The sequence below is a fragment of the Clinocottus analis genome, unplaced genomic scaffold, assembly GCF_023055335.1.
Source record: "Clinocottus analis isolate CAN_PGR_092001 unplaced genomic scaffold, fCliAna1.0.p SCAF_6, whole genome shotgun sequence".
NCBI classification, from domain to species: domain Eukaryota; kingdom Metazoa; phylum Chordata; class Actinopteri; order Perciformes; family Cottidae; genus Clinocottus; species Clinocottus analis.
In genome coordinates this window covers 7,728,753-7,756,417 of record NW_027176218.1, presented here as the reverse complement: position 1 = coordinate 7,756,417, position 27,665 = coordinate 7,728,753, and the positions used below count along the sequence as shown (strand labels likewise).

The following is a 27,665-nucleotide window of genomic DNA, read 5'->3' as shown; positions in this document are numbered from 1 at the left end:
TTGATTGTTACATGATGAATAACTAAACGAGTGTGCTGTTAATTTCCAGCTTCACTATCAACAATAGAGGGACCTTCTTCTCCAATTCTACCAGAAGCCGAATCGTTCATCATGTGCTGCAGCGCACCAAATATGAGGATGGAAAATTAAAAATAGGTAAGGCACCACACTCGCCGCTTTTCCCCTGTTGCTCCTCACGTACTAAACAATATTCATATAGTGTCACATTAGTGTCGGGGGAATTGTGCATTTGTATTTTAGTGGGATAATTAAAATGTGAGCTGGCGCTGAGATGTTGCCGTTGTCCAACTTGTGGCTGATCTCTCCTATCCTTCTGTCTTTTGTATCGGCACTTAACAAACTGCCCGTCCACTCCCACATCTACTGTCGTGTCTGACTGCCACAGATATGTTTTGCTGATTACATTTTGGCCTTTGAAAAGCTGGAACGGATTTCACATTCATATTTTATAAGATCAGCTCCGCCACAAGAGTGGAAAATCCTTTTTAAATCCACCCCTCCCTGCATGTGCTCTCACTGTCTACAGTTTCAGTCAGGGAATAACAATCCAAATGAACCACTATTGTCCTGTGAAACATAACATTTTCTTCACTACTGCCTCATACAGTAAAATAGCTGCAGCCAATTTAGTCACTTTACAGGATTTAGACATTTTAAACCAAGTAATTATGGTCCAGCAAAAACATTTGCGGCGATTTTAAATTCTAACCTGAGTGTTATAAGCCTCTAATGGGCTTGTCTAATGCAGCTTGTCTGTTACATAATGCGGTAGATTGTTATGACTGTGGAAAAGTGGGTTTAAATGAATATCTCATTTGACCCCTCTCGCTGTCTGGTACTGAATTTTTAATGCGGTGTCCTCAAGCTTTTCTATCTGCATCCTTTTAACGTGACACGGTTTATTCTACTGTAGGTATAAACCGGTTATTGGGCAACAACACATATGAGGCTGCATTTCCTCCTCATGAGGTGAGAAGATTATTAATTGTGTTGAGAATATGTCGGGATTTACAAATTGCCAAACTGTAAAATCCCTTCTGCAATCAAGAGTTTCCTTCTTCTTTATCTCATCAGGGTGGTCACAAGAGCAGACACCCAATTAAGACGCACGGAGCTCAGAACCACAGGCATCTTCTGTACGAGCGCTGGGCCCGCTGGGGAATGTGGTACAAATACCAGCCTCTGGACCTCATCAGGTAATCAACACAGTATCACAAGTTGTTGTTGGACACTAACTTGAGCTCTAGTGTCCTGCGGATGAGCTTTGTTCTGGCTTGTTTAAATAGAACATGGACTCAGTTGTTCATCTCCCGATTGAAAAGATATCCACGTATCTGATCACAGTCAGCTGCCTGAACAGGATTATGTATCGTTCCCCGACATCTTCATACGTCTGATATTTCTGGACTGAAGGATATACGACATTCAGAGCATTTAAAGCAACAAACTACTATTTGCGATGTAAAGACACGGTGGAGAAAAGTCTACCTGAGCAGATTATGAAGTAGCTGTTCCTTCGTGTGTGTTGTTATTCGACCTTCTCCTTCCTTTGTTGACATAGCCAGCCCGGCCGTGCATGTTTTTAGTGAGCGTGCCCCACATGGCCACAGCTCTGCAATTCTCTTACATTGTGGTTACAGCTGACAGCACCATCCCAACCGACAGTGTCGTCATGGAAGGGTAGCACCCATCCTTTGGTTTTACTTAACGTAAACACTGTTAGCACTGTCTGCACTTTTGCCGTAGTTTGCACTGTTGGCACCGTTAGCTGTGAGCCGCGTCGCCAAGTTGAGAGCCATTGGGAGGCAATGAATTGCTCTGTCTCGTGACATGCACCTTTAACTTCAACTGTTGAGAAATTGTGGAGGTATGTAATGGTATGAATCCACCTCTGTGTTCTAATCTTCTCATTAGAGTGACAAGGAATACCGTCATTCACGTTCTCGCCAAGAGTTGGAAGAGAAAAGTGACATCACAGATGCTGAAGTAGGCTAAGTGCCTCCTGAGATGATATGAATTGTTCAACCATTAGAGAATTTGTCAAACTGTTCAGACCAAGGTAGCGATCCCAGTGTCGATCCCACTGGCTAATTAATATTTTATAACAGTCTATCAAATGGCAATGTGAAAACCGTGTGAAAGAGCTTGCTTGCAGTGGTAAGCCATGTGGCTATCAGCCCTGATCCTGAAACCAAGAACCACCACTGGGATACTTGTGTGCATCTAACCATACCAACTCTTTTTTTCCACAGCCATGTCCTTCAATGTTGATAGAGAGTTGAATAAACACTAGGGAATTGCCTCATTACAGCTAATTACCACTGAGCTGCTTTACTGTAGTATGTAGTGTCAAGAGCACCCTGTCAGCTATGGTTTAGGAAGCAGATACAGATATTGATTAAGTTCCCACCACAGCATAATACTCAGCCCAGCAGTCTCTTCATTAACCCACTACAACCACCTCACAGTGAACATGGTCAGGTTTAATTACCAGTCAACATAGTTCATTGGGGAATTCTGACCACGCTGTCTCTCCTTCTATCTTTCAGGCGGTACTTTGGTGAGAAAATTGGTCTTTACTTTGCGTGGTTGGGCTGGTACACCGGCATGTTGATTCCTGCCGCCCTGGTCGGCGTTTTTGTCTTCCTTTATGGTCTTTTCACGATGGACTCCAGCCAAGTCAGGTCAGTTCACACAATCTGCTGCGTTCCATATAAGATGCAATTACGCTCTTGAATTGATAGAACGCTGAATGTATATTGTATCTCACCAGTAAAGAGATTTGTGAAGCCTACACCACCACCATGTGTCCTATGTGTGAGGAGACCTGTGCTCCGTGGAACCTCAGTGACAGTTGTGTCTACGCAAAGGTCCGTGCAGTTCTGGTATTCATCCGTAGTCCCAGCATAGAGTTTTTTAGAGTTTCTCAGTCTCTTCTACGTACGTTTTAAAAGAAATTGTTACAAATAGTCTTTTTAATAGATCACAATCAGAGAGAAATAATGAAGTATTTGAAAGCCATTACATTCAGTTATTATTGCAGTTGAAATGAAAAACTGTATTTTATTTTAAAATATAAAAGATTGTATTTCAATATTGACAAAAACTTGTAGAATTAAAGGCTTGGTTGGACATTTGTGGAAATACACTTTGATATCGTATAAGGATTATCTAATCTCATTTGTCACTGTCAGGGAACTAAACGGGTGCACTGATCTGATCCGGCTTGTTCAGTCACGATGCCGTCGCCCGTGTTTAATTAATAAGCTGTAATAAGCGTTACTGTGTTTAAGTGACTGGGATCATTCTGTCATCTGTAAGGCAACATCAGCCTTGATTCAAACATTGTTTTCCTTACTTTCTAAAAGAAAATAACACTAACAAAAGTAACAAATAAATACATAGATATACATTTTGTGAATTTTTAGCAACAAATTGGTAGACCAAACCTCCAATTAACAGGAATTACAATGCAAGTGCATTGCAAAGTTACAATGCAGCAATATATTAGTAAAATAGTTTGCTGTGTTGCATTTGGCAGTGCGACTGCCACCCTTTGAAACTTTAGCTTCCCAGGTATTGAAAGTAATTGTTCAACCCCTTGGTGTAGCAAAGAGAGAGATATCTCCAAACAGTTATCATGTTTCTTGACACATGATGTAGTACGCACATCTGTTATCAGACTTAGACATTGAATGGAATACATCGGTCCAATTGTCACTGATATCCAATCCAGCTACTTGAGTCACTATCTGCCCGATATCAGTATGAGATCGGTTCATCCCTACGTAACTACTTCATGTAGGTGCAGCAAACTGCTTAGTTTAGCTTAGCACAAAGACTGGAAACAAGACTCACAGCTGGCCGGCTCTATCCAAGGGTAAAACCATTTTTTTTATCAAACTATTCCTGTAAGAAATGTCAAATTAACGATTAGACTCTGAAGTCTTGTTCTGACATTTAACAAAAAGTGAAGCTGTTGAAATTAAAAATTAACCCATGTCATAATTCAGTTTAATCGGTGAAGCTACCATTTCAAGGAGCTCTTTTTCAGAGCAGCGCTTTGTGTGCTTGTTTTTCTAGGTGACCCATCTGTTTGATAATGGCGGCACTGTATTCTTTGCCATCTTCATGGCTATTTGGGGTAGGTAGAGGCTGTTGTCGTCCATTTTTGTGAACACTTGTTGTATTGCATCAGTTATGTGCTTCAATTGATACAAACCCTTCTTAAATTCAAATCTAAGTACACACTAGTGTGTCAGTACTCATGCTTACACTCTCCACTCAACTCCTCCAAACACATTAATCTTTTCAACCGAGAATTCAATACAGTAAACACTCTGCATTGCAAATACAGAAGATCTTCACTCTGTAATACATTAGTCATCAAATCGTGGGCAGGTTTTACTGTTGGACCGTCTGCAAACACTCTCCCAGTGCAGACCTGATGTAATTACTCAGATAATTGAACATTTCTTCAGGGGGAGACGGTATCGTTCCGCTGTCAGTGTTGCAGAATTGGACCACGATAGCAGTTTAATGCAGCTATGGTTCCCACAGCTATAATATCTATGTAATGTAGCGTGTGAGCAACGTCTGGCAAAGATTCATCTATCTGCCCGCATGGTAAATAATCACCTGAGCCCAGAGGGAACATTTGGCACATTGTGTTGCGAGTCTGGGCTAAATGAAGGCCAAGTGGAACCGTGGAGCCGAGGGAGGTCCAGCCAGCCTCGCTAACTGAGGGCTGTCGCTCTGGCTTTTGGCAATGTGGAGCAAAGTAACTGTACTGCGCCACTGAGCAAGTGCACTCCAGGTCGGCTCTGTCTGAGCGTGTGTGCGCAAGATAAAGATGTGAAATTGGTTAGCCCAGGGGACCGAATGTAGGCATCTGAGAAGGCAGCTTTTCTCTCTTTTAAAACAAAAAAAGTGGGTCGAGCTATATTAAACTTCGACATCTTTAACAACTGTCAAAGTTGTTCTGAGTGAGCGTTCATATACTGGAGCTTTTTAAGACCACAATTCCTTTGTGTGTTCTGAATGTATCTTCTTCACTGGAACCGTTTAGTTTTACTTTAAATGTATATACAAATAACACATTTAGTGTGTATTGGCATCAATTTATCTGCTGATTATTTTCTCGATTAATCGGGGAGACATAATAATACTGTAATAATACTACATGTCCGTTTTCACTGTACATTCGTTCATCTGCTGCAAAATCACACATGTTTTAATATGTACATTTTATGAAAACTGACAAAAGCGCTGAGTCACTTGTCTCTACACTTTTGAGACTAGTGACTCTATTATGGACAGTGTGCCGTCCATAACAAATCATACATGATTGCATTGTTCTTTCCCACTGAGGTCCACCTGTCACTGTTTGCACGTATGCTACTAAGACAAATTTTCCACATATATTGGACCCCATGAATGTTGATTCTGAGGTGGTTGAAGCCATTCAGCCTTTACAAAAGCCTTTTGTCCTGGTTGTATGCATGTATAATAAGACATTGATGGTGTAGTGTGCAGCTCAAGTCACAATAGAGTCAGACACAAAGGAAACGCTGCCTCCAGAGGGAATTCTGCCCACAGGAAGTTTCACTTTTGAAGTCGTTCAACACAAAATGGAGCTTGCCCGACAAGATGTGACTTTGGGGGGATGCATTGTACAAGTAAAGCCTTGCTGCATGTTGTTACTTCCTTAACTTCTCAACAGAAACTAAGCAGTCTGTGAACTGATGGCTGTAATGAGTTTCCACAATAAGCCACGCACATTACAACAGCCTGTGTTTTAATCAGAATATCGGGTGTTTGGTTCTGCACCGTGTCCCTCTGCAGTCACATGATTATCAATCATACTGTGTGTTAAATATCAAAGTTGATCAATAATAGGATTGATTCCTCATCCCTTCTGCAGCCACAGTATTTCTTGAGTTCTGGAAAAGGAGGAGGGCAGAACTGACTTATGACTGGGATCTCATCGATTGGGAGGAGGAGGAGGTATGTCAGCAATATCCTCAAACAGATCAACACAATTTCATTACCACACAATTTTTGTTCTTGTTTTTTAAACTTAACACTGATTATTTGATATAAAATGAAGAGGAATACAGCTGATACTGGATTGTGTTTTGTGAATCAGGAGGAGTTGAGGCCTCAGTTTGAAGCCAAGTACTCCAGAGTGGAGAGAGTTAACCCCATCTCTGGCAAGCCCGAGCCTTTCCAGCCTTTCTCAGACAAACTCAGCCGGCTTATGGTGTCTGTGTCCGGAATATTCTTCATGGTAAACCCTTTGATCTTTGAATAATCTCTCCTTTTGGGATTCAGCCTCAGAGTGAGATAAAGGGTTTTTTTGTGTGCCACCTTTGGACGGTTTGTGTTGTACCAGGCAGTGGCTTAACATCACCCCCTGCTGGTTGAAAATAGTATTAAGGGGAAATTCTAGATTTGGTCTTTCTGATGTCCTAATTTGTGATTACATTTAAATGAGAAGTGTTTTGTTTACCTGAATAGTTAATGGGTACCCCCTGTAGTACATTAAAAGATACAATTTACTTAACATCTATACATGCGTATAACACCCTGCACTTTATGCTTCCTTCTGTCCATCATCTCTGCTTAGATTTCCCTCGTTCTCACAGCAGTGTTTGCCGTGGTGGTTTTCCGTCTCATCGCGATGGAGAAGTTTGCTTCCTTCGACTGGACATTTTTAAAGAAGAACTGGCAGTTCGCCACCTCTGGCACCGGCGTCTGCATCAACTTTATGATCATCATGTCTCTCAACGTGGTGGGTGTCTGGACAAGCATCATTTGGCACGTTTACATATTCTGTCCAACAAATGTTTCATGAAACATTTAATTAGAACTTTGTTCCAGGAAATTTCACATCCACAGCCAGAAAAATGTTTTTCTTTTTTTCATGTCTCTCTTTTTTATGATCATAATTCTCTTCAACCCTTTTCCTGTTGATGCTTACGAGTACTATCATCTTGCCAGGTGTATGAAAAGGTGGCCTATCTGCTGACTAATTTAGGTGAGAGTTGTCCACATGCTGTAGGCATCTATACATTCATTATGTCTTGCCTCCCAAGCATAGTTTTTCTCCATGTCCACCCCAAAATAATCTAAGTCTGTTCCTTCTCAGAGCACCCACGGACAGATTCTGAGTGGGAGAACAGCTTTTCTCTGAAGATGTTCCTGTTCCAGTTTGTAAATTTGAACAGCTCCACATTTTACATCGCGTTCTTTCTTGGAAGGTAGGCTACCTGCCATGAACTCTACAGTTCCAGTTTACAGTGAATTTAATGAGCGATTTGCAAAGATGTTTTGTTACAATCTCCCACGTCATGGCGTCTGCCGAGACTCTTTTCCTTTCCTTCCTCGCTGCACAGTTGTGTTTTTGGACCTCATGTTTCATCCGCCTTGACTAGAAAAGTAACCAAGTTGGTGTTTATCGGACATAATTAGCGCCTTAAGTGTCTTCTTTTTTTTCCAGCTGAGATTTTATTAGTTTTGCTGATTGAATTTCGCAGCTAATGTTGCCGATATGTCAATCTGTTCAGGTTTGCTGGCAGGCCTGGAAAATACAATAAACTCTTTAATCGATGGAGACTGGAAGAGGTGAGTGCAATTAGGCATAATCATAAGTGGGCTGATTATTGCCTTCTGTTTTAGCATATATTTAAAATTGACACCCACTTCATCTTTTATGATTAGTCTGTATGTGAACCATTAATCTCCCACATATTTGCTGAGATTTTGAATTTAATGATCAAGAAACAGAACTGGATAAAATGTATTGTAGGATATGCGTATTGATTGGCTTTGAACTATCAGGCATGAAATATGGACGTTACAGTTTTGTTATTTAAACATATTTTTTCTCAGTGTCACCCGAGTGGCTGTTTGATTGATCTCTGCCTGCAAATGGGAGTCATCATGTTCTTCAAACAAATATGGAACAACTTCATGGAACTCGGTTATCCGTAAGTAACATTGTGCTATATTCATTCTTTCTCTATGAACTATTAAAAAAAGCGAATGCATGTAAAATTATCAATGCTGTAAATTCCTGTAATTGTCATTTTTTAAACCGTACGTAATTTCTGTATTTTTTTGTCCTCAAGATGATTAGCATATTAAAAAGATTTTCTCCTGCAGAAACGCATCAGATCCTCTTGTATGGGGCTTAGTAAAAGGCTTCCTGCAGTGCTCAGTGTCAGAAATAATTGACAGTTCGCTTGCTACGTTTTCAGTTTGCTGCAGAACTGGTGGTCTCGGAGGAAGATGAAAAAAATAGGTGGTGGAGGGCCGAATGTAGAGAGTAAAGCCCAGCTTCCACAGTGGGACAAAGACTGGAATCTGCAGCCGATGAACGCCCATGGACTGGTGGACGAATACCTCGAAATGGGTAAAACATTCCATTCTTTCTGAGCGTTATGTTTGTCGGAAGAGGGAAGGTAAATAAATCAAAGTATGTACATTGTTTGAGCCTAATTTTAGACGATCTTTCCTCTGCAGTTCTCCAGTTTGGCTTCACCACCATCTTTGTGGCGGCGTTCCCGCTGGCTCCTCTCCTGGCGCTCCTCAACAACATTATTGAGATTCGTCTTGACGCCTACAAGTTTGTCACCCAGTGGAGGAGGCCCATGCCGGCCCGAGCCACTGACATAGGTCAGCGTGATCTTTGACTGCCCCCACACCGCTCTGTCTTTCATGCTGTGACTGCTGTATTTTTAGATCACAGCTTATTTTATCCAACAGTAATACATGTTGGGAAACAAACACTTTCCATTACCCATCCTATGGAGATAGATCTGTTCCTACATCCTCTGCGTCTGTACCGCCATATGCTGTGCCTCGCCAGCCCATCTCCCCATATGATCACAAACAGCGGCCTCCAACCGACATATGATATATGACCAAAGGCTTCTTGTGGCATGTTGCCCTGTAATTAAAGGAGCAATCCACCCGAACAATTTTCAGCTGTAATGAACACATTATGTTTCAGTTCTTCTTTTTGGTTTAAGATGACATTTACGGATCATACAAAGATTAATATAATTTTTTTTAAAAAGGCAAAGGGATTATTCTTCTTCTCTGACAGTACAGAAACCTTTATTGCAATTATTGTAATACAAGTTTAAAAAGAAATGCTGTATCTAAATGTAACACAGTTTACAAACCCCTTACATGTCCTTCCACCATCTCTGGAGGCTGTTAAAATAATGAACTGAGACAAAGTAAATGAAGCATGATAAAGGAAAGAGAGCATAAAAGAATTACAGTTTTTAATTTTAAATCGCAGAGAAAAATATCCTAATTCTCCTGATGTTTGTCCGTCAGGTATCTGGCATGGGATTCTTGAAGGTATTGGCGTGCTGGCAGTCATCACCAATGCCTTCGTCATCGCCATTACCTCAGACTACATCCCCCGCTTTGTTTTCGCCTTCAAATATGGCCCGTGTGTGGACAAGGGACGCCACTATGAGGATGAGTAAGTACTTCATAAAATGTGTAAGCTGGAGACATTCCCAGCAAAAAGGCTGGGGTTACAGTCTGAAAGATTCTGCTTTCCTCCCTTAGATGTTTGCAAGGCTACGTGGACAGCAGCCTGTCTGTGTTTGATATGAAGGAGGAGAACAGCAACCAGTCCTCCTACTGCAGGTACAGAGACTACAGAGCGCCGCCCTGGAGCTCGGAGCCGTACAAATTCACCCTGCAGTTCTGGCACGTCTTGGCTGCCAGACTGGCCTTCATCATCGTCTTTGAGGTAATTACTTAAGGCAAGCTGCTAAAACTAAATTCCCTAAGTCTTCAAAAGTCGTTGAATGTTTTGAAGATTCAGATTTGTTTTTACTTTTAATAATTTATCTGCTGTCCTTGGCAAGTGAAAACCTTACATTTAAGTGATTTTAATGCTTTAATTGGATCTTACTGTTACAGAATGTTGAGTAATAAAAATAACAAAACTGATTTATAATTATCAAATGACAGCCAAAAAAAGGCACAGTATTCTTCTTCTTTTCTGAAAAGGTTAACAACAGTGTCTCTTGACAACGCTGCCCTCTACAATAATGTGTAGAGTGAGGATAAACTGCCATAGCATGCACATATAACACAATATAGGGCACATAATGTTCCTTATTGTGGTGCACACAGTGTTAACCTTGGCATTTGTATTGAATGGTGCAGCAAATACTGGCAACTAAAGCGTAGTCTTGTGGAAGGTAACTCATACATGATTAACGCTTCCCTCAGCACCTGGTGTATGGGATCAAGTCCTTCATAGCGTACCTCATTCCGGATATGCCTAAGGATCTCTGTGATCGTATGAGGAGGGAAAAGTACCTGATGCAGGAGATGATCTACGAAGCAGAACTGGAGCACCTGCAGAAGGAGAGGAAGAAGAACGGACGGCGTTATCACCACGAGTGGCCTTAGCTTTTAACCTCCGTCTCCACCTCATGCCGCACAGCCCTCAGCTCACAAGCACAACCTCCCCCTGCCTGCTTATTTATGTATCGTAGCTTTGAGACTTTGGCTTCACTCGGCTGATTCTGTACACCAAAGACACCCTCTTCTGTAACCAGATCCTCCCCTCCAGGCTCTGAACCTGACCACTCCCTCGCCATCTGTTTCACGTCCAGCGTTGGCGCCGCTTCTGGTTCCAGGCTCTGACCCTCCCCTGCCCCGTCCCGATGCCTCACCTGGCTCCATCCAGCAGGTTGCCCTTGGGTCTGTGTGCTGTTGGGGGGAAACCTGTGCAATTGTAATGTTTACTATGCAGATCAAGGGCTGCAGATCACCACTGTTCACTTTTGGCACACATCCTGCACTCTCTCTCTGTGTGGCAGCTAGCACTCCGCTTTGACTCTGTTTATTGCCGCTTGCAGCATGGCCGTGTTTTTCTTACGTGAGCGTCAGCAGAGCCACCGTTCTGCCGGTTATACTGTATGTGACGGAGCTACTGGCACGCAGCGTTTCTTGTTACATCTGGTGATGCGGCTTCTAAATACAATGTGGACACTGTTCTTGCAAAGCGACTGTACATTGCCCTTCAAGCATGCTGATTAATATTTGCAGCGAGAAAAAAGAAAAACTAAAAATAATAACAGCATTCATTGTGGAGGCTGTGAACATTCATTTAGTACATTGGACAAATAAATCTCTATGACATTATATAAAGTGCATGGTAATATTGTTTTGTACCTTTTGATAGACAAAGGCCCTGTCTTGACGCCTGGTTCACGTGTGTCTGTACTCGCTGTGAGCTGTGTGTTTATCTCTGTTTGTGCTACTGCTGAGCTTGGCTGTTTTGAGTTGAGGAAATGTGAACTTAGTGCGATTTGATTGTGCCTACAGTTGTGCGCATCACAATTGTGTCACCAACATCACGTGTGCCTGTTTGTGCTGCACGTGCTATTTCAAGTGCAAGGAATATTCTCTCGTCGTCTTTCCGTGTGATCTTCTGAAAACTCTCTGAACTCTTCGTTAAGGATTTGTTTTGGATGTGAGTCACACCGCACGCCCAACTCGGGTCTCAGCTAATGGCTCTGAAACACGGTATACGTTGTAATGTGACTCCCTTCATGAACAATGTATACACACACACTCAACTCGCATGCAGGAGCCGCAACTATGCTCTTCCGTTCTGTGCTTGCGGCCTGTTTTTCATTTGTTGCTGGAAGCCCTGAAGCGTGATTGAAACTTGGATGACTTAGACATACCTGTGGCTTGGATATTCAGCTTGCAAAAAACATCCATCCACTGTTCCTTCAGTCACAAAGATCACCAACATACTGCAATGGAAATTTGGTTTTATTGAATGCAGAGTTGTGACCTTTTATTGCGGTCAGCCATGATGTCGCGGAGCAGGATGTTTTTGAGAACGCTGGGAAAACGGGCAGCGTGAGCGACATCACCATCTGTGGGGCTGAGTCAGAGTCCTAATAATTTCCTGTTTCATTTATATTTATATGGAGAGTTGTTGAGTGAACAGCATTAACGAGGTGGGTTGTATTTGGTGGATGAGTGGAGGTTTAGTACGGGTCACGTTGATCATATGATAGGAAATAAGATGTGGTATACATGAGAGTTACAGCTATCCAACAAGTGAAGATGAAGAACATTGCTAAACAGAATGCATTGCAGACGACTGAAAATAATTTATAATTTTACAAAAATTGCATACTATTCATTTGTTTATTTTGCAGTTTTTTGTATACATTTTATGATGTATGTGATGGTTTTATACTTTTAATTCTGTGCTACCAGTATGAGTTCACCTGTTTTCACCCTCCGATAAACAAAGTAACGTCCACATTTCTCAGGTGTCCTCTGAATGTTTTATATTTTATAAGATGCAATCAAAGGTGTCTGGCTTTTTAAGATATATATTTTTGCATGACCATGATGCAGAATCACAGTTAAAAGCATGTTTGATTTTTCTTTGCATAATCACTGTAAGTGTATTAGAGCAGATGAGAAATCATACAGTTAACTACGGAGACACATGATGTAGGTTGTTGGTTGAGAAGTATTGATGCTTTCAGGTCATATTGTTCAATCCATTGATCATAATCATTTCATTCACATGAGAGAGATGATTTGTTTTGAAATGACATTCCCAAAAAAAAAACTAGTCCAGGTTTTCAGAATATCTTCCTTGCTCTGTGAACATTGAAAATCTATGCATGTTGTTATCCTTGAGAGTTTTGAGCAGATGCAGATGTTGATGGTACGTTTGTACTGTGGAGTATGCATGACCTAACGCCTGCTATGAGCAGAGCTAACTTCTGTCAACGTGTTAACAGCGTCTTCAACATATCACCTCCCTTTTTCAGTGTTTATCCTTTTCAAAAGTCCAAACAAGACACAATTTTTCTTGATGCTACAACATTTTAAACTGTAAGAGTTTTTTCTAAGTAAGAGTTTAGTCTCCAGAATGATTTATATAATCTGACCTGGACTGAATTTCAAGGAGAGTCTGATTTAAAACTGAACATGTGAATCCAACAATTTGCCCTGTTTGAACACTTAAAAGAAAATTAGACGTCAGTTAAACCAAACGAGATATGGGACATTTTATGAATTAACATGACCTCGGCTGTTTGACTTAACCAGCTACTAATCCTTTCCTGTTATCTTCTCCTCTCGGAGAGCAACGGTTCATCTTCTCACGAACACAAATGCTGCACAGTGGTTTATGCCTTCTGCTGTTGGCAACAGCACAATATGGGTACTGCATAATAAGTAATAATGGCATGACCTTGCACATCTCTGACAATATAGCAGTCTACGGGGGGATTAAGCTTTCTGTTCTATGCTATGCCTCCTAATAGGATTGTGCTTGACTTGTATTTGACGTTGAAGCACAGTGACGTTAGACCTTATATTTAACTGTACAATCGGGTGGTATCAGTCGTGACATGAAGTGTATCAATAACATTGTTTACTTCGTTCCTGTTTACATGTAAAAACATATTGAAATGTATAAAACTAATGTAACATAAAATCATTTGGATATCACTTTTCTGTAAAATAAATCATGGATTGTATCTTTTCAATTCTTTCTTCATTTGTGTTACCATTAAGATATAAACAACAGAAAAAACAGCCTCTGGGTCCGGCTGATATTATCTTCATGACTACTCAAGTTGAACTAAATCTGCAGACGGAACAAACCAGAGCACAGACGAGTGCATGGATAGTTGTATTTCTTTTCCCCTGGCTATTATTACAAACCACAAATCTTCTTTCCAAAGCATGTTCAGATAACATATTGTTAAAAAGTTTTGTTTCTATCACAACCCCACTATTTGAGTAATGTTCCCACGACATTGAGACTGCCGCTGCTGCTCAGCTTTCTCTTTAAACTGCTTTTCCGTTCATGTCATGAGATCCAAACTCACATGAAATGGTCTACTTTGAGCCCCAATGGCAAATGTTTAATACTTTTATTATTCATTTTGTTCTGTCTCACTGTTGGATACCCACACCAAGGTATTTCCTTTAACCTCTTTGACCAACATACGTGCTAAAAAGCTGTGCTTTCACATTTCACTGTTGGTCCTATGGAAAATATAGAAGTTCAGATTTAGATCTATTGCATTTCTATCTTGTAGTGCTGCCATTTCATGTTAAGGGAAGTTGTTGTTGTGGTATTGGAAAACAATAAAGGGGATGCTGAGGATGTATATCTGTAGGCAAAGTATGCGTAAAAGATGGAACTTATAAACAAATAAATAATTGAAGGCAAAACAACACAACAAGCATTTGTGCTGCTACTTCCTGGTGGAAAAAGTACTCAAACTGTTTCTTTAAGTAGGAGTAGTAGAATGTAAACGACTTAATTACAAGAAAAAAGACCTGCGTTTAAAATCCTGCTTGATTGAAGTACAGAATAAATATTAACTGCTAAATGTACAGAAGAGCAACTTTGACTGATGTATTATTATGTCACTTTTCTTTTGTGACATAAGAACAGGAACAAACTAAACTGGGACCCACACATAAAAACGTGCTTCATTGTGCTGAGCGTGGTCAAAATTCCTCAGACCCTTTTATTGATTTAACATTAAAAAAAAGCTGCTCATGTTAGTAAACATGTTTTGTTCATGTTGTGCTCGATGCAAAAAGAAAGATGCTCTGTTATAAAACAGAATTTATTCTCCGTCATTTGCACATATATGCAGTAATCGAGGGCTTTCTGCAAAGCGCCAAAGTTCAAGCTCTTGGCCTACAAATAGATCAGAAGTGGCATTATTCACATTTGGAACAGAGCAGTTTTCCAGAGACGTTCCAACCACAGGTTCATATATCAGTTATGTTAACCGCTTTCCCTCTCGTACACATTGCAGACATTACTTCTTCGTCTCTAGGAGCACCTCCAGCTGACTGATGTTATTCATATAGCACAGCGGAGATTTACAGTGCAGGTTGGGAAGGTAATCAGTGGGCCCACTGAGAGTCGGGCCATAAATCCAACAACACCAAGGTGTAAACAAGACAGGGAGCCAGCAGAGGACAAAGGAGTCACAACACGGATGGCCACAATAAACCTCTAGCTTGGTGCAAGGAGCAGTTTCCAACATTTCTTAACATTACAGGAGCAGAACATTCACGATAAAACATGTTTAAAGATAATGGCAGAGTGGCTCATGCTGGCAGGTCTGTTGGTCAGTGCACTCCTTTGGTTAAGACTGAAACCTCTCGGCAGCTATCGGATGGACTGCTCTGAGGTTTTGTGAAGATATTTATGGAGCCCAGAGGTTGAACCCCACTGACTTCATTGATCCCTTTTCCGCCATGACATTGACATTTCATTTTCTGAGTGCTAACAATTGACTGTCATGGCATTTTGTAGATATTCATGAGAGATAGAATACATCTCATTTGGGTATGAAAATCAGCGTCCCATTCAGCGTTTTACTTCCTCTCGTGCACGTTTGACAAGTTCTTTGGTTTATGATTTTGAGTCGCCCATGTTCATAAATATAGACTGAAATATAGGCCGTGGAAATAACATACTATAATTATTAATTTAGGTGGTGTGCCCTTTAACATCAGCATGTCAGCATGATGATGTTATCAATACCTAGGCCAAGCTAACCCTCTAAGTAGTGCCTCAAAGAGCCACGGGCATGTCATGTCAAGTCGTGTTAACTGAATATACTTTCCTTACATAATGTTATCAGGCTGTCAGTGTATTTCTCACCAATTAATTGGATTTGATTCTACAGGCTCATATGTGGTTCATACAAGATACGTTTTAAGCATTCAACTGACAGCACTTGTAGAAAGCCTTGTTTCACTTCCGCAGAGCAGGGAAACACCAAAATCAGCTTTCACATTAACTCATCCATTTCAAGCAATAACTTTATTTTTTGCATTTTGCACAGCAGCTGGTGAAGATAACAGCACAGCAGGTCAGTGGTAAAATGTCTATGTGGGTGAAAGAGGGGTGAGATTCTTTGAATAAGTATTGTAGAAAATCATGCAACATCTGCCTAATTTATGTATATCTGTTCCTTTATAAATCGGAAAGATTTCTTCTATTTGTACAATTTCTCCTCCCACGGGTGCAATCAGAGTAAACAAGCTGCTTCAGAGGGAAACACCTGCAAGTTCATCCACCATCTTGTCCTCGCACCTCCTCGGCCACATGAGGACACAGAGCTGCTTCTTTATGTAATGCTTTAATCTGTAAATAGCATTAAGCAGGTTTTGTGTATACACAAATGTGTGTTGGTTCAGGCGTTGGAGAAAATGACACACCTGTGAGTTTGCTGATGCGAGGACACTCATGCTAACAACCACAGTGCTGCTGCGTGACAGTGAGTTGTTAACTGGGTTGTTCGGTCATCACCATCCTCCCTTTACATGACGAATCGCGTCGAAGAAACACCTCAAATCATGAGCAGTCCTGAAAGGAAATTACCAGGTAAACAACAACAAAACACTTAATGTCAACAGATGTGGAAAAGGTTGCACATGTTTTTGCACAAGAAGGATTTATTATTGGAGCAAACAACATAATGCTAAACAGTATGATGAGCAGAGCGAGGAGGCTGAGGGACTTCCTGCTGAGAAGTGAAGAGCAAAATGAGAACTATCTTCTTAACATAGTAACAAACACAGGTTTATTTTATATTTCAGACTTCATTTGAAGACAATTGTGCATATTTTTATAGTCAGTGTGTATAAGCAGATTCAGAGGCTGAGCACGATGCATCTCTGGACGATGTGCTGATTGAAAACATTGACTGTGGATGTTTATCCACAAGAAAGAGTCCAACACACATGTCTCTCGGAGGTGGTATCAAAGTTAAGAGCAAATGAGTAATTTGACATTTTTCCATTTAATAATAACATAACTTTTTTTTTAAATGTCCATTTGTAACCTTAGCGGTGCTCACTTTCCAGAAAGTTTACTTTTAAACAATGGTGAGTGTCTGGTCTTCTGTCATCATTCAGCTGTTGTTCATGTGTGTAGGAAGAGAGAGAGAAATATGATAGATGACGATAGAACAAACTGATATATAGTGGCTGTATTGAGTTATTAGACTATTGGTGTTTCTGACAGTGGAACAAAATACGTCTTCTGCTTTAGTGTGTGTGATTTTTAAATTGGTGCACAATAGTGAGTTTTAAAAACGCATTTTCTCGAACAATATATTGCATACAAACTAAATTACACAACACGGGGCGCCACCATGAAGCCATTTATAAATAAAGTCTGTTTATGTTGAGCTAATTCTTCTCAAATTCTCCTTCTCCTAAAATTATTCATTCATTTCAAATTAATCTTTTTTCTCCTTGCCTCTCATATTAATATTATTCATCTTCACTTTAGGGGCGTAATCATACCATGGTGTTTTCATGCGTATAGAAATGTTGGTTGCCAAGTTGCTCATTTCACAAAACACACTTTCTCTTGAATATATCGCTATAATATATTATGAATATATCATGCAGTTACAGCAAAACCTAAAATCCCTCTGACATACCATGCAATCCTCCAAAATTTGCATTTCACTGATAAGTAGCACTAGACTCGAGCAACATGATACATTTAAATGGACTATTACTCACTTGAAATTCTTAAAAATTCATCTTTGCATAGAGTCCTAATATTTCATGACAGCATTTAAAGCAACTATTCTCTAAAACATATTGCCACCATCAGCCAGGCCTGACTGTAGATTTTCTTACAATATCAAAACAAGGCTGTGCAGAAGGTTGTGCTCTCTGGGTGTGCTTTAAATTGGTTGTTAATTAGAAGCTGGTATCAAAGAAAGGCTACAGAAATAAACCTTGCTTCACTGCTAATAACTGAGGGAAAAACCTGTCTAAAATAAATGTGTGTCGTCAATGTTCACTGTGAGAATGTGAGTCTGCAGCCTCACGGGGCTGCAAGCCCTCGGCCCTCCTGCTCCCTCAGATCAGCATTGTGTGGAAACATTACCACCATCTGAAAAGTATCTGTCCAAACTGCAGCCTTCAGGCCTCTGCACAGACACACACGCAGACACACATGCACACACACCCACACAAACAAACGCACAGACACAACAGTGAACAGAAAAGGTTCGACAAGAACATCCCTCCCAACTCCTCTAAATGATATTTGTTGTCACATCTGTTGCTACATCTGCTTGAGGCGGCTTTGCGCTGCTGTTCCTCGCTCTGCTTTGGCGAGCCGGTCAGTTTACTTTATCTGTGTTTATGTTGAGAGACGCTGTATTTATTCAGGTGTGCTGCTGAAGAAGAAACAGAGAAAGGCTGCATGCCGGGAAACCTCAAGCTGTCTTTGCTTGTATCCTTCATTCAACAGCAGTAAAACAGAGGTTATAAAATGAACAACACACGCTACTATATAGTGGCTCAAAGTTAAAGCTGATGTTGAATACAAAAGATGTTGGTTCTGGAGTACAAATGCAAAATATTTCCACAGCGTCGTACTGAATATTCTGACTGCACTGTTGTGGTGCAGCGTTGACACGGCCTCTACGGAAACTATGATGCTGACTTTTTGGAAATTGTTGACCCCTTGGTGGTTTAAAAGGCTTTTGGGTCATGACTCAAACTTCAAAGATGAATGAAAGTGTTTGTGTCGCGCTGCGAAAGGCAGTATTGATCGGTTGTTTATTGTGACAAACCCACAGAAGTAGTCACTTGACACATCTCTCCGCTCAATGTTTTCATCGTCTGATCCACAACTTTTTGTTTTGGTTCAATCGTGCCGCTCTAATCAGCGACATACATCCCGCCACAGAGGCAGATGTTCTCAGTGGAAAAAGCCCACTGGAAAAGTGTACACTACCTCCTCAACACCAAACCACAGGGAGGCAGTTAGTGACCAGCTGGTGAACATTTGGCAGCTAAAGAGACAGATATATTTATGATCTGTCAGTAATCACCCTGTTTCCACCAAAGAATTTTTGTGGCAGACATTTTGACATGGTGTCATTAATGTTATCAATAAGGGCTGCGCTCTATTTATTTTCGCCCTACCACTGTGTGCGCTCGCTCAATGATACACTTAAATGAAGCAGAGACATCATTAATGTTGCACCTGCTGTGACATTGAAATGTTCTGCTCTGAAAAATAACCATTTCCTCCGTTGTTTGACCTCCATCCACCTAAGCAAATGCCTCCAATTCCCTCATCAGCTCCCAGTATGACTCTGTATCTGCCCTTTAGCACAGTTTCCTGATAGATTGTGCCCCGAGGCCTTTGTGTTCCAGCTTTCTTGTCTTGTTTTCTAGCTTCCTTTTCTCAAGTCTTTGATCCCAGCAAGTGTTTTGGACTTCTGCCTGCATCCTCCCTCGGTTTCGTTCGCTGTTGACTGTAAAACCGTTCCCCGACCTTCATCCCGCCGGTTGACGAGGTAAATCCTGCTTTTATCCTTCTGCTGTTGTCTGAGGAGTCGACCGTGGCTCTTAATCCAGAATCCCGCTTCACCAAACACTGGAACATGAATGGATGGACAGAACCAGCCGTATCCAGTCTTGTGTTTACAGCTTGCCATATGTTTCCAGTTTGTGCAAGTTTTGCTAACATGAGGAGAGTCGTATCGGAGACCACCCTGTGATGATGTAATTACCCAAGACAGGATGTAGCCCAGGGGACTCTCCCTCCGTGCAGTAATGCAATCACCTGAGGGAAATAATCAGAGTGAGCTCGAACTACTTTCACAGAACAGAAGCGCATCACTCTGTTGAAATGCACTTCATCGCTACACATTGTTAAAAGATAAAACCTATTCCTGAACTGTTTAAAACAACAGGCCATCTTGTTATTATTGGGTGCAGTCTAGTGTGTTCGTAGATTAACTGCATTCAAGATTAAACAATAATATACTACAAATGGAAATGTTCAGATGTCAAGTTAGCATTTGGTGACCTTGAAGAATGTACATTTTGACTTGTTATTTGTTTATGATGAGAAACCCTGGCTATAGTATTATAATATATCTTCATATTTTAGTTTGTTTGTACTGACATACCAGATTAATCTATTGCATGTGCGAGCTTCTGATTATCTGCACATACTAAAAAGATGTAGGATGTTTGAATAAAGATACCATTAAATAACAATAGTATGTTAATGATAACCTGTGTTTTGATATTAAATTGGATGAGAAGCAAAATACCTGCAAAGTTGTCGCATAAGCTAAAATGGACAATACATTGTGAATCCTGCTTGTAGTAGTAAAATATATATAATATAAGGCAATAAGAAACAGCCTTCGTTTTTATTGTTGCGTCCGAGCTTTGCTGGAAAGTGTGTCTGGAGTAAGCAGGGGCCACTGGGGGGCCTCCAGACTAAAAACAAGCGGACTGCCCCTTTTAGGTGACGGGGGACTTTGTAACTTGAGTCGGGATGAAAACTTTGCGCTGGATCCGGCTGCCGGTGCAGATGCTGTTGGACAGAGAGGGAGAGGGAGAGAGAGAGGAGGTGCATGATGGAGACCGTCCCGCTGCTGCTCATCATAGTCACATCTGTGCCGTTGTGCTCAGCCGTCTACACCGGGCCCCTCCAACCAGAGATCTCCAACGGCACTTTCCATCACTTCTTCGTCCCGGACGGGGATTACGACGCGACTGTAGACCCGGAGGAGTGCCAGCTGCTGTTTAAATTCTCGGATGTGTATCCATGTGGGGCCTCCGAAGAGAGGGACTCCGTTGTGAGGGACGACTTCATCATCACTAAGCTGCAGGCGGAGGACGCGGCGCGGCTGCTGGAAGGCATCGGCCGGACTGTGGCGCTGGACCTGGACGGAGAGGACGGCTACGGGAAGTTCCTCCAGCGGGAGCTGTCGCAGATCGGCGAGGCGTTTTCAAGCGTGGACAAGTCGCTCCTGGAGCTGGAGGTGAAGTTTAAGCAAAGTCAAGAAACGGAGCTGAGAGAGGAGCAACAGCTGAACGGCAATGTGATGAAGCAAGTGAGTGACATCCGGGGAACTCTGAGGGAAACTACAGACGTCTCTCTGGGACTGAAAGATAAACACGAGCTGCTGTCTCTCATCATCCGCAGTCACGGCACCAGACTGAGCCGCCTGAAGACAGAATATCTTAATGTTGGCTCTTAGTGGGCCAGCGTGCGTGCGTGTGTGTGTGTGTGTGTGTGTGTGTGTGTGTGTGTGTGTGTGTGTGTGTGTGTGTGTGTGTGTGTGTGTGTGTGTGTGACCCTTCAGTTGAAGAAACAACTGGAAAGTTAATTGTGGCTTATGAATATCCTTTCTTATATATATATATATATATATATATATATATATATATATATATATATATATATATATATATATATATATATATATATATATATATATATATATATATATATGACCTTCTATCTACCTTCCAGTGGCTATCCCCATTCTTTGGATGTGTGTCATTAAAACATGCTTGAACCTAAACACCCAGACATTCCTTTGGTGTCAGGGGGGAAAAAGGAAACGTAAACATGAATTATGGCTGTGTGGAGCCCTTTGTGCCACCTCTGAGGAAGTTTTAAGAGTGTGAAAATAAAAGCTTTCAGCTTCTAAATGGCTATATGTTTTTTTGTCTGTATGGTTTATATACAACTGTAGGTTATTACTGATTAAATAAATGCTTATTATTCATCACATATAATGTGTTCCATGTCATATTCACAAGTTGTCTGCATATTGTTACTAATTTGCTGAGAGAGACACACACTGCTTATATAAACCATCTCCCTTCTTTGAAGCTTGATGTTTCCATAAATAGTAAAAACCTTCTAAAATCTAAACTTTTGAGTTGTCAGCAGTCGTGTCTTTACATCACCATGTTTTGTTGTCGGCTCTATGATTGGCAGGCTCAACCGTCCTGTCAAGTCTCTCTGGTTAATTGGCGTCTACAGTCTGTCATTGCCTCCCATTTTCATCTGGAAGTCATCTACTCAAGTATGAAGTGTGTTTGTCCAAAAGCAGCCACTGATTTTCTACCCTTTTGTCTTTTATGATCTATAATATGAGTGGTTTATATGAAATGTGTGGTTTAGAAGAATGCCATTTTCCAAAAATAGATTTATAAATGACAGCTTGTTTAAATCTCAAAGAAATATATTCTCTCTTGTTATTCTGCAGTGTTGATATAACATCTTATTTCAATTTGTGGTGGGAAAGTTGTTTTGACTTCCTGAAAGTCACTCATCTCACACACACAGGAGCGTTCTTAAGGTGCAGGGCCTTTAATTTAACATGTTGAAGGCCTTTGGTAGAAATATGTGTATTTTCTGTCTTAAAACTAAAACTCTCTTATTTCAGTCAAAGTCTAACAACCGCAATGTTACTTACTGCCATAAGTGTGCCCACTTTTTTACAGAGATCATGTCTATGCAGATGTGAAGGAGCCAGATGGGCTTCATGGGCGCAACTGGGTGTGATTTCCTCTGTCTGGTTTTCCTCACAGTCCAGCTTCCCCTGAGGGACCCCTTTTTAAAAAACAGTTCCCTGAAGCTCAGCGTAGTTCGGGCCAACTCCGTCAAAAAAACAAGAGCTGCAGGAGCTCTATGCGTGGAAACCCTATATGTCTGTATGGCTCTTAGTTTCCATGTGGTTTAGCACAGGGCTGTATCCCAAGAGCCTTATAGAAAAATATCAAGTAAGACATACTCATTTTACCTAATTTGTTTCTTTTGGCTCTAATTATTCCACCTATAGAAAATATGTGTTCCTGTAGATTGGTCCTGATGCTTAGAAGGAAGAAGGCCTCAGTGGCACGTCTGCTGTTCGAAGAATGTATGCTCCTCTCTGACATATTTTAAGGACAAATAAAGAGGTCAGGAATGTAGAGCGCCGCTGACCTGAGAACACTGATCCCTCTCTGTGCAGCTCACAAAGCCCAAAACCACATGCCTCTAGTGTTATTATTAGAAAGATGAGAGCTATTTGAATACTACAGCTGCTACTAGTCATATACCATTATTATTTCTGTAATGAATACTGTGTTTTATTCCAAATACTAATAGTATAGCCATCCTTTAGCTACACCGGCCACTATGTGTTTATGTAAGGGTACTTGTTGGAAAGAAAGACAAGCTGGTGACTGCTCACACTTAAATAGTAATCATTTTAACTTCAGGTCCACTTACTGGCTTTTTCAGCAGGCTTTTGTAGATGAAATGTTCTGCAGGTCACCACTTGCTAACTGAGCTTCATCAGGAGCTTTCTAATGCAGAGAAAACTCTCACTGAGCAAATTCTGTTTTCTTATGAGAACAATGAGATGGTTGAAGGCTGGAAACAAGGCTAGCAAGTTTTCCTTGAGGTGAGCTTAGTTTGTTAAACTTGTTTATAGTCTAATATTTACTCTGACACTGTGGCAGTGAAGTCATATCCTTAACTTCTGTGTAAAGCTGTATTACTAAAGAGTATAAAATTGTGTGACAAGTCAAAATCCTGTATTAAAAATGTTACTTAAGTAAAAGTACATAAGTATTAGCGTCAAAATGTCAAAAGTAAACATTGTTTTTCGAATGACCAATTCCACATTAATATTTATATTATTGGACACTAATCAGGGATGCATTGATGTGTACATCCTGTTTAATGTTGCATCTCATGAAGGTGGAGCTGCAGGGTGCCTACATTATATAATACAGAATTGTATTACCGGTAGTTTATTATATTGTTAATCTGAGTAAGTAAATATTTTGTAACCAAAGTTATTGGATAATTGTGAAAAAGTGAAAAGTAATAAAGTAACATTTGCCAAAAGGATGCAGTGAAGTAGAAGTATGAAGTAGCGTGGAAATACACAAGTTATGTACATGAGTACTTAAGAAAATGTAGCATGTACTATGTATGTCCCACCACTGTTCCCTTTTGAAGCACTGCCCTTTTTACTTCCTACTTCTGGCAGCTGCAGTCTTTATGGTCACTTTACAGAGCGAGTGCAACGCAGTGACTGATGTCATTAAATTGAATGCACTGTTAGATCCAAACTGGCAGGGAGTTTGTGAAAGAATTAGATGGCCTACTATATTAAATTAGTTTTTAATGCTGTGGGTGCATATAGGACATGCCAGATTTTCTCCTGATTAAACAAACAGGTGTTCTATGTCACTGTCACGACAACACTGCAAAATGAACAATATGTAAATATATGTTACACCAAATAATTCATTTTATTTACCTATTACATTTGAGGAAAAAAAGTACTATTATTATTCCAGGGTGGTATTGATACTGTGCTTAAGCAAAGAAGGACTTATTCCCGCTGTGCAGTTTATACAAGTCCGTTATGAGCAGTAAGCCAGAGGGGATTACTGCTGCTATGCTAAAATAAATTCATATCATGGTTTAATTTCAACACTGTTCATCTCTCAGATTGTCAGATCATTGTATTATAGTTTTGATTCTGTTTTTATGAACATCATATATTTTATCATGAAAGTGTTCTTACTGACAAAATCAGTCTCCGGTGGCCAGTGTGGTTTTATCCAATAATTCCACTGAGGCTGCAGCAGCTCAGTAACTCCATGAAGATTATAAATATAATTTGAGACGTAATAATAAAGAGTAGTTGCGAAGGAGCAGAGCAGCTTGAGGAAATAAGTAAAGTCTGGAATGAGATGTCATCGAGATTGAATTTATTAAAGAGGTCGTGGGCAAGTACAGTATAGCAAGTATAATTACAGCTCAGTGGCTAGTTGTTCATGGACAAGCATTAAGAATAGTATCAATCATACATCGCTTGTGCTGTTATCAGAATAAAATATGTGATCAGACATTTAATGTAGTCATATGAATTGTATTTCTTATTTTGAGTATTGATGTTTATTAGAGGAGCTGTTGTTCCACTGTATTGCAGCAGACAACGCTTCCCTTCCTCTTATTGTTGGGTGGTTTTATTTTTGTCAGTCGGCTTTGGTCACTGACTCCAGTTTTGGTTTCTGCTCATTTGCTCATTAAGTTTTCAGAAGTGGCTGAATAAAACAGACAGCTTGTAACACAAACAAAAATATAAAGAGCTGCTGTTTAAAAAATAATGGTGTTGAAGTTTCGACTCCATTATCATGCCTCTCTGCTGACATACCAGTGATCTCATTATGCAACTGCAAAGACAACCACAAAGAAGTTTATGTGACGTCTGCTCAGTGTGTTACACAGGAAGAAAAAAGTAGTTCTGCAAGGCTGTTTTATTTTTCAAAAATATTTTGATGGGGGTAAGACCTCAAGAACAACAAAACATTTCTCTCAAACACAGTTTGGTCTTAATCTTCATCTTTTTCCTTGAATAAACACAAATGCATCTGCATACATACAATTTAAAAAGTACACGTACATATCTTGTTTTGAATGGGTACATAATGATACACAGTTGCCATTTGAAATGTGACAGTACACATCCAGAGTTTGATCTTCAATACATATTTCAAAGTTGTGCTATTGATTGTCTGCCAGTATTTCTTTTTCTCTTTTTTTTTTCTTCTCAAACTAGCAGATTTTACGGGAAGAAAATGTGTATAACTATTCTCCTCTTGAAGAGCAAGCAATTAACACTGAACAGTTCATTCATAAAGAGGGATAGGGAAATAAGCACCGGACGGACTGAAATTGTCTTCAGTCAAATGTCACCTCTTTTTCGTTTTCATTTGAGTGAGAGCCAAAGTCCTGTGCTTTCTCTGTGTGAAGACTCTCTCTGCTCTGAGTCCCAGGGTATAACTGTCTGTGCAGCAGGGCTCGTCACTGTTTCAGGATGAGACAGGTGTCTGTTAAATGTGCGGCGGCCTGTCACACACAGCCGTTCTCCTGCCTGGGCTTGTGCACCACAGGGGTGTGTGGAGGGTAGAGGGAAGGAGCGAGTGTACACAGGAAGCCAGCCAGCAACGTCAGGCCCAGTCCTCCCCAGGCACAAAACATGGACCAGCCGTAACCGTGACTGATGTCCTCTGGTATTCCAAACATGTAGCGAGGATAGCGGGACAGTTCAAAGTTGATTCCAGCCACACATGTGCAGAGGGAGATAATGCAGCATGTCCCTGTCAGAGAGGAAGAAAAACAAGTCACACGACAGCAGTCCATTTTCATCTCCTCTGATGCATCGTTTCATCACACTCTCATTAACAAAGACCTTACTGCCCCTCTGTGGTGATTATGGGTAATGCTCTTTATGCATATCACAGCTTACCTCCCATGAGGAAAAGAAGTCCAGCCACATACTGCATCAGATCATGCTGCTTGCAGCAGCCCAGCACGCCTATGATCCAGCCGAACAGGATGATGGAGATGGCCATGCCCACGAAGCTTGCAGTCATCCTCTGGAGGTCTGCAAAGCACACAAGGGAAGTGACAGTGTTTGTTGGGGCGCTGCCAGGTTTCTCTACATGTATGCTTCAGATTATGAAAGGGGGCTTTGAGGACTCACGGAGCGCGTGCCACTCATCCTGCCTTATTGTCTTCGTCAGATTGATTGGCAGGTTTCTGGGCAACGCCGATGATGAGTAGTAGTATTTTATTGGTGTGCAGCGTGGAACCAATCCTGTGGATGTAAACAACACAAAGAGGATGTCACAAAAGCACTGAGATCGGATGAAGAGCACATCACAAGGCTCTCTGCTGCCACCCCCTTACCAAAAAAATAGCACCCAACCCCCTTCCACCACCACCCACCCATCCACCCACCCACACCATTGTGGAGTAGCTTATTGTACGCATCTCGAGGCTTCTGTTACTACAGCTTGCCCTTTTGTGCTGGAAACAACACAGCACGTCGAATTGTAACTGTACTCCGCGGTGTACTGCGTAGGCCTTGAGGGTCCGTGCGCAGCATCAGCACCTTGGATAGCGCATTCGTGCACAAAGTATATTCTGTCTGATGGCGCCTCGCACACAACAACACAGATGTCCAAAACAAACACATTATAGCACAAAATATGACGGCAGAAAACCCAACCTTTGAAGATCAAATCCTCTATCTCCAAGTCGAATCCCCCTCGGTGGCACTTTTTCCACAGTCCGGTGACGGTGGAGTTGAATTGCCGACTGCAGAGGGACTCCATGGCCGGGGCAGGAGGCAAGAAGTGCCGCTTCGCCCGCAGCAGCGTCTCGCCGCTCCTCTTCTCCACATTTCTCTCCTTTGGCAACATGCGAAGTGGAAGGTTGTTGTTGGAGATGTAAATGTAGCCGGGGTCGTTTCTTTTGTTTGAATAATTCTTGCAGCGTTCCCGGTGCCTCCTCGCGTCGGTCTCGTACCAGTTGTCAGTGCTGATAGCCACTGCTATCAGTCCCAAAGCGCAAAATGCCAAAAAAAGACCTGCCACGGTTAAAGTCCTCATAGCAGCCATGTTCCATGCGTATCTCGCCTCGGTGCCGTGATAATTCCACGGGACAGCGGGACTCCGCTGCTGGCTGCTGCTGTCAGCGTTTGAGGTGGGAAGGAAATTCAGCAATACGTGGAAATCTGAAAAGCACGTAAAATCCCGAAAGCTCTCATTGTCATAAATGTGTCAACCGACGCCGAAATGAGCCAAATTCCGAAGCGCAGGATAAATAAATTCGGGGCCTCGGTGAGCTATTTTGTCTGTCTCCTCGCTGCCTCTGAACTCAGTCTAGCCTAGATACTGGTCAGTCCAACATTTCTTTCCAGTAGATGGAGACAGAG

The 27,665-nt window shown here is 41.3% G+C and overlaps 3 protein-coding genes across 6 annotated transcripts in view; 2 read left to right on the top strand and 1 right to left on the bottom strand.

Moving 5' to 3' along the window:
• Positions 1 to 13,591, top strand: part of ano3 (anoctamin 3) — a 32,615-nt gene extending 19,024 nt beyond the window's left edge. For all 4 annotated transcript variants that reach the window (XM_068603717.1, XM_068603716.1, XM_068603719.1 and 1 more), the window contains exons 8-25: positions 50 to 156; positions 935 to 990; positions 1,096 to 1,217; positions 2,571 to 2,705; positions 2,795 to 2,891; positions 4,105 to 4,165; positions 5,945 to 6,027; positions 6,170 to 6,310; positions 6,650 to 6,814; positions 7,024 to 7,060; positions 7,172 to 7,283; positions 7,590 to 7,647; positions 7,915 to 8,012; positions 8,283 to 8,437; positions 8,548 to 8,700; positions 9,373 to 9,523; positions 9,613 to 9,799; positions 10,288 to 13,591. In XM_068603717.1, coding sequence (XP_068459818.1) covers positions 50 to 156; positions 935 to 990; positions 1,096 to 1,217; positions 2,571 to 2,705; positions 2,795 to 2,891; positions 4,105 to 4,165; positions 5,945 to 6,027; positions 6,170 to 6,310; positions 6,650 to 6,814; positions 7,024 to 7,060; positions 7,172 to 7,283; positions 7,590 to 7,647; positions 7,915 to 8,012; positions 8,283 to 8,437; positions 8,548 to 8,700; positions 9,373 to 9,523; positions 9,613 to 9,799; positions 10,288 to 10,470 — 2,101 coding nt within the window. In that variant the 3' untranslated portion in view covers positions 10,471 to 13,591. The remainder of the gene's footprint in view (positions 1 to 49; positions 157 to 934; positions 991 to 1,095; positions 1,218 to 2,570; positions 2,706 to 2,794; positions 2,892 to 4,104; positions 4,166 to 5,944; positions 6,028 to 6,169; positions 6,311 to 6,649; positions 6,815 to 7,023; positions 7,061 to 7,171; positions 7,284 to 7,589; positions 7,648 to 7,914; positions 8,013 to 8,282; positions 8,438 to 8,547; positions 8,701 to 9,372; positions 9,524 to 9,612; positions 9,800 to 10,287) is intronic.
• Positions 13,592 to 20,471: 6,880 nt separating this feature from the next.
• On the top strand, positions 20,472 to 21,204 carry fibina (fin bud initiation factor a). Its single transcript, XM_068603761.1, has one exon. It carries the CDS (start codon positions 20,496 to 20,498, stop codon positions 21,123 to 21,125), a length of 630 nt encoding a protein of 209 aa, XP_068459862.1. The 5' UTR covers positions 20,472 to 20,495; the 3' UTR covers positions 21,126 to 21,204.
• Positions 21,205 to 24,674: 3,470 nt separating this feature from the next.
• tmem276a (transmembrane protein 276a) lies at positions 24,675 to 27,665 on the bottom strand. The gene is made up of 4 exons (XM_068603758.1): positions 26,958 to 27,665; positions 26,430 to 26,543; positions 26,193 to 26,330; positions 24,675 to 26,043 (listed from the first exon to the last, which is right to left on the bottom strand). The coding sequence occupies exons 1-4, from the start codon at positions 27,346 to 27,348 to the stop codon at positions 25,796 to 25,798; spliced, it is 891 nt and encodes a 296-aa protein (XP_068459859.1). The 5' UTR covers positions 27,349 to 27,665; the 3' UTR covers positions 24,675 to 25,795.

What these genes read in the sequence shown, in the direction of transcription:
- fibina (XM_068603761.1), top strand. Translation starts at nt 20,496, where the DNA reads ATGATGGAGACCGTCCCGCTGCTGCTCATCATAGTCACATCTGTGCCG.
- tmem276a (XM_068603758.1), bottom strand. Translation starts at nt 27,348, where the DNA reads ATGGCTGCTATGAGGACTTTAACCGTGGCAGGTCTTTTTTTGGCATTT. An exon ending in AGAGGATTTGATCTTCAAAG is followed by an intron (nt 26,544 to 26,957) that starts GTTGGGTTTTCT and finishes TTACATCCACAG; the next exon opens with GATTGGTTCCACGCTGCACA. An exon ending in GGATGAGTGGCACGCGCTCC is followed by an intron (nt 26,331 to 26,429) that starts GTGAGTCCTCAA and finishes TGTGCTTTGCAG; the next exon opens with ACCTCCAGAGGATGACTGCA.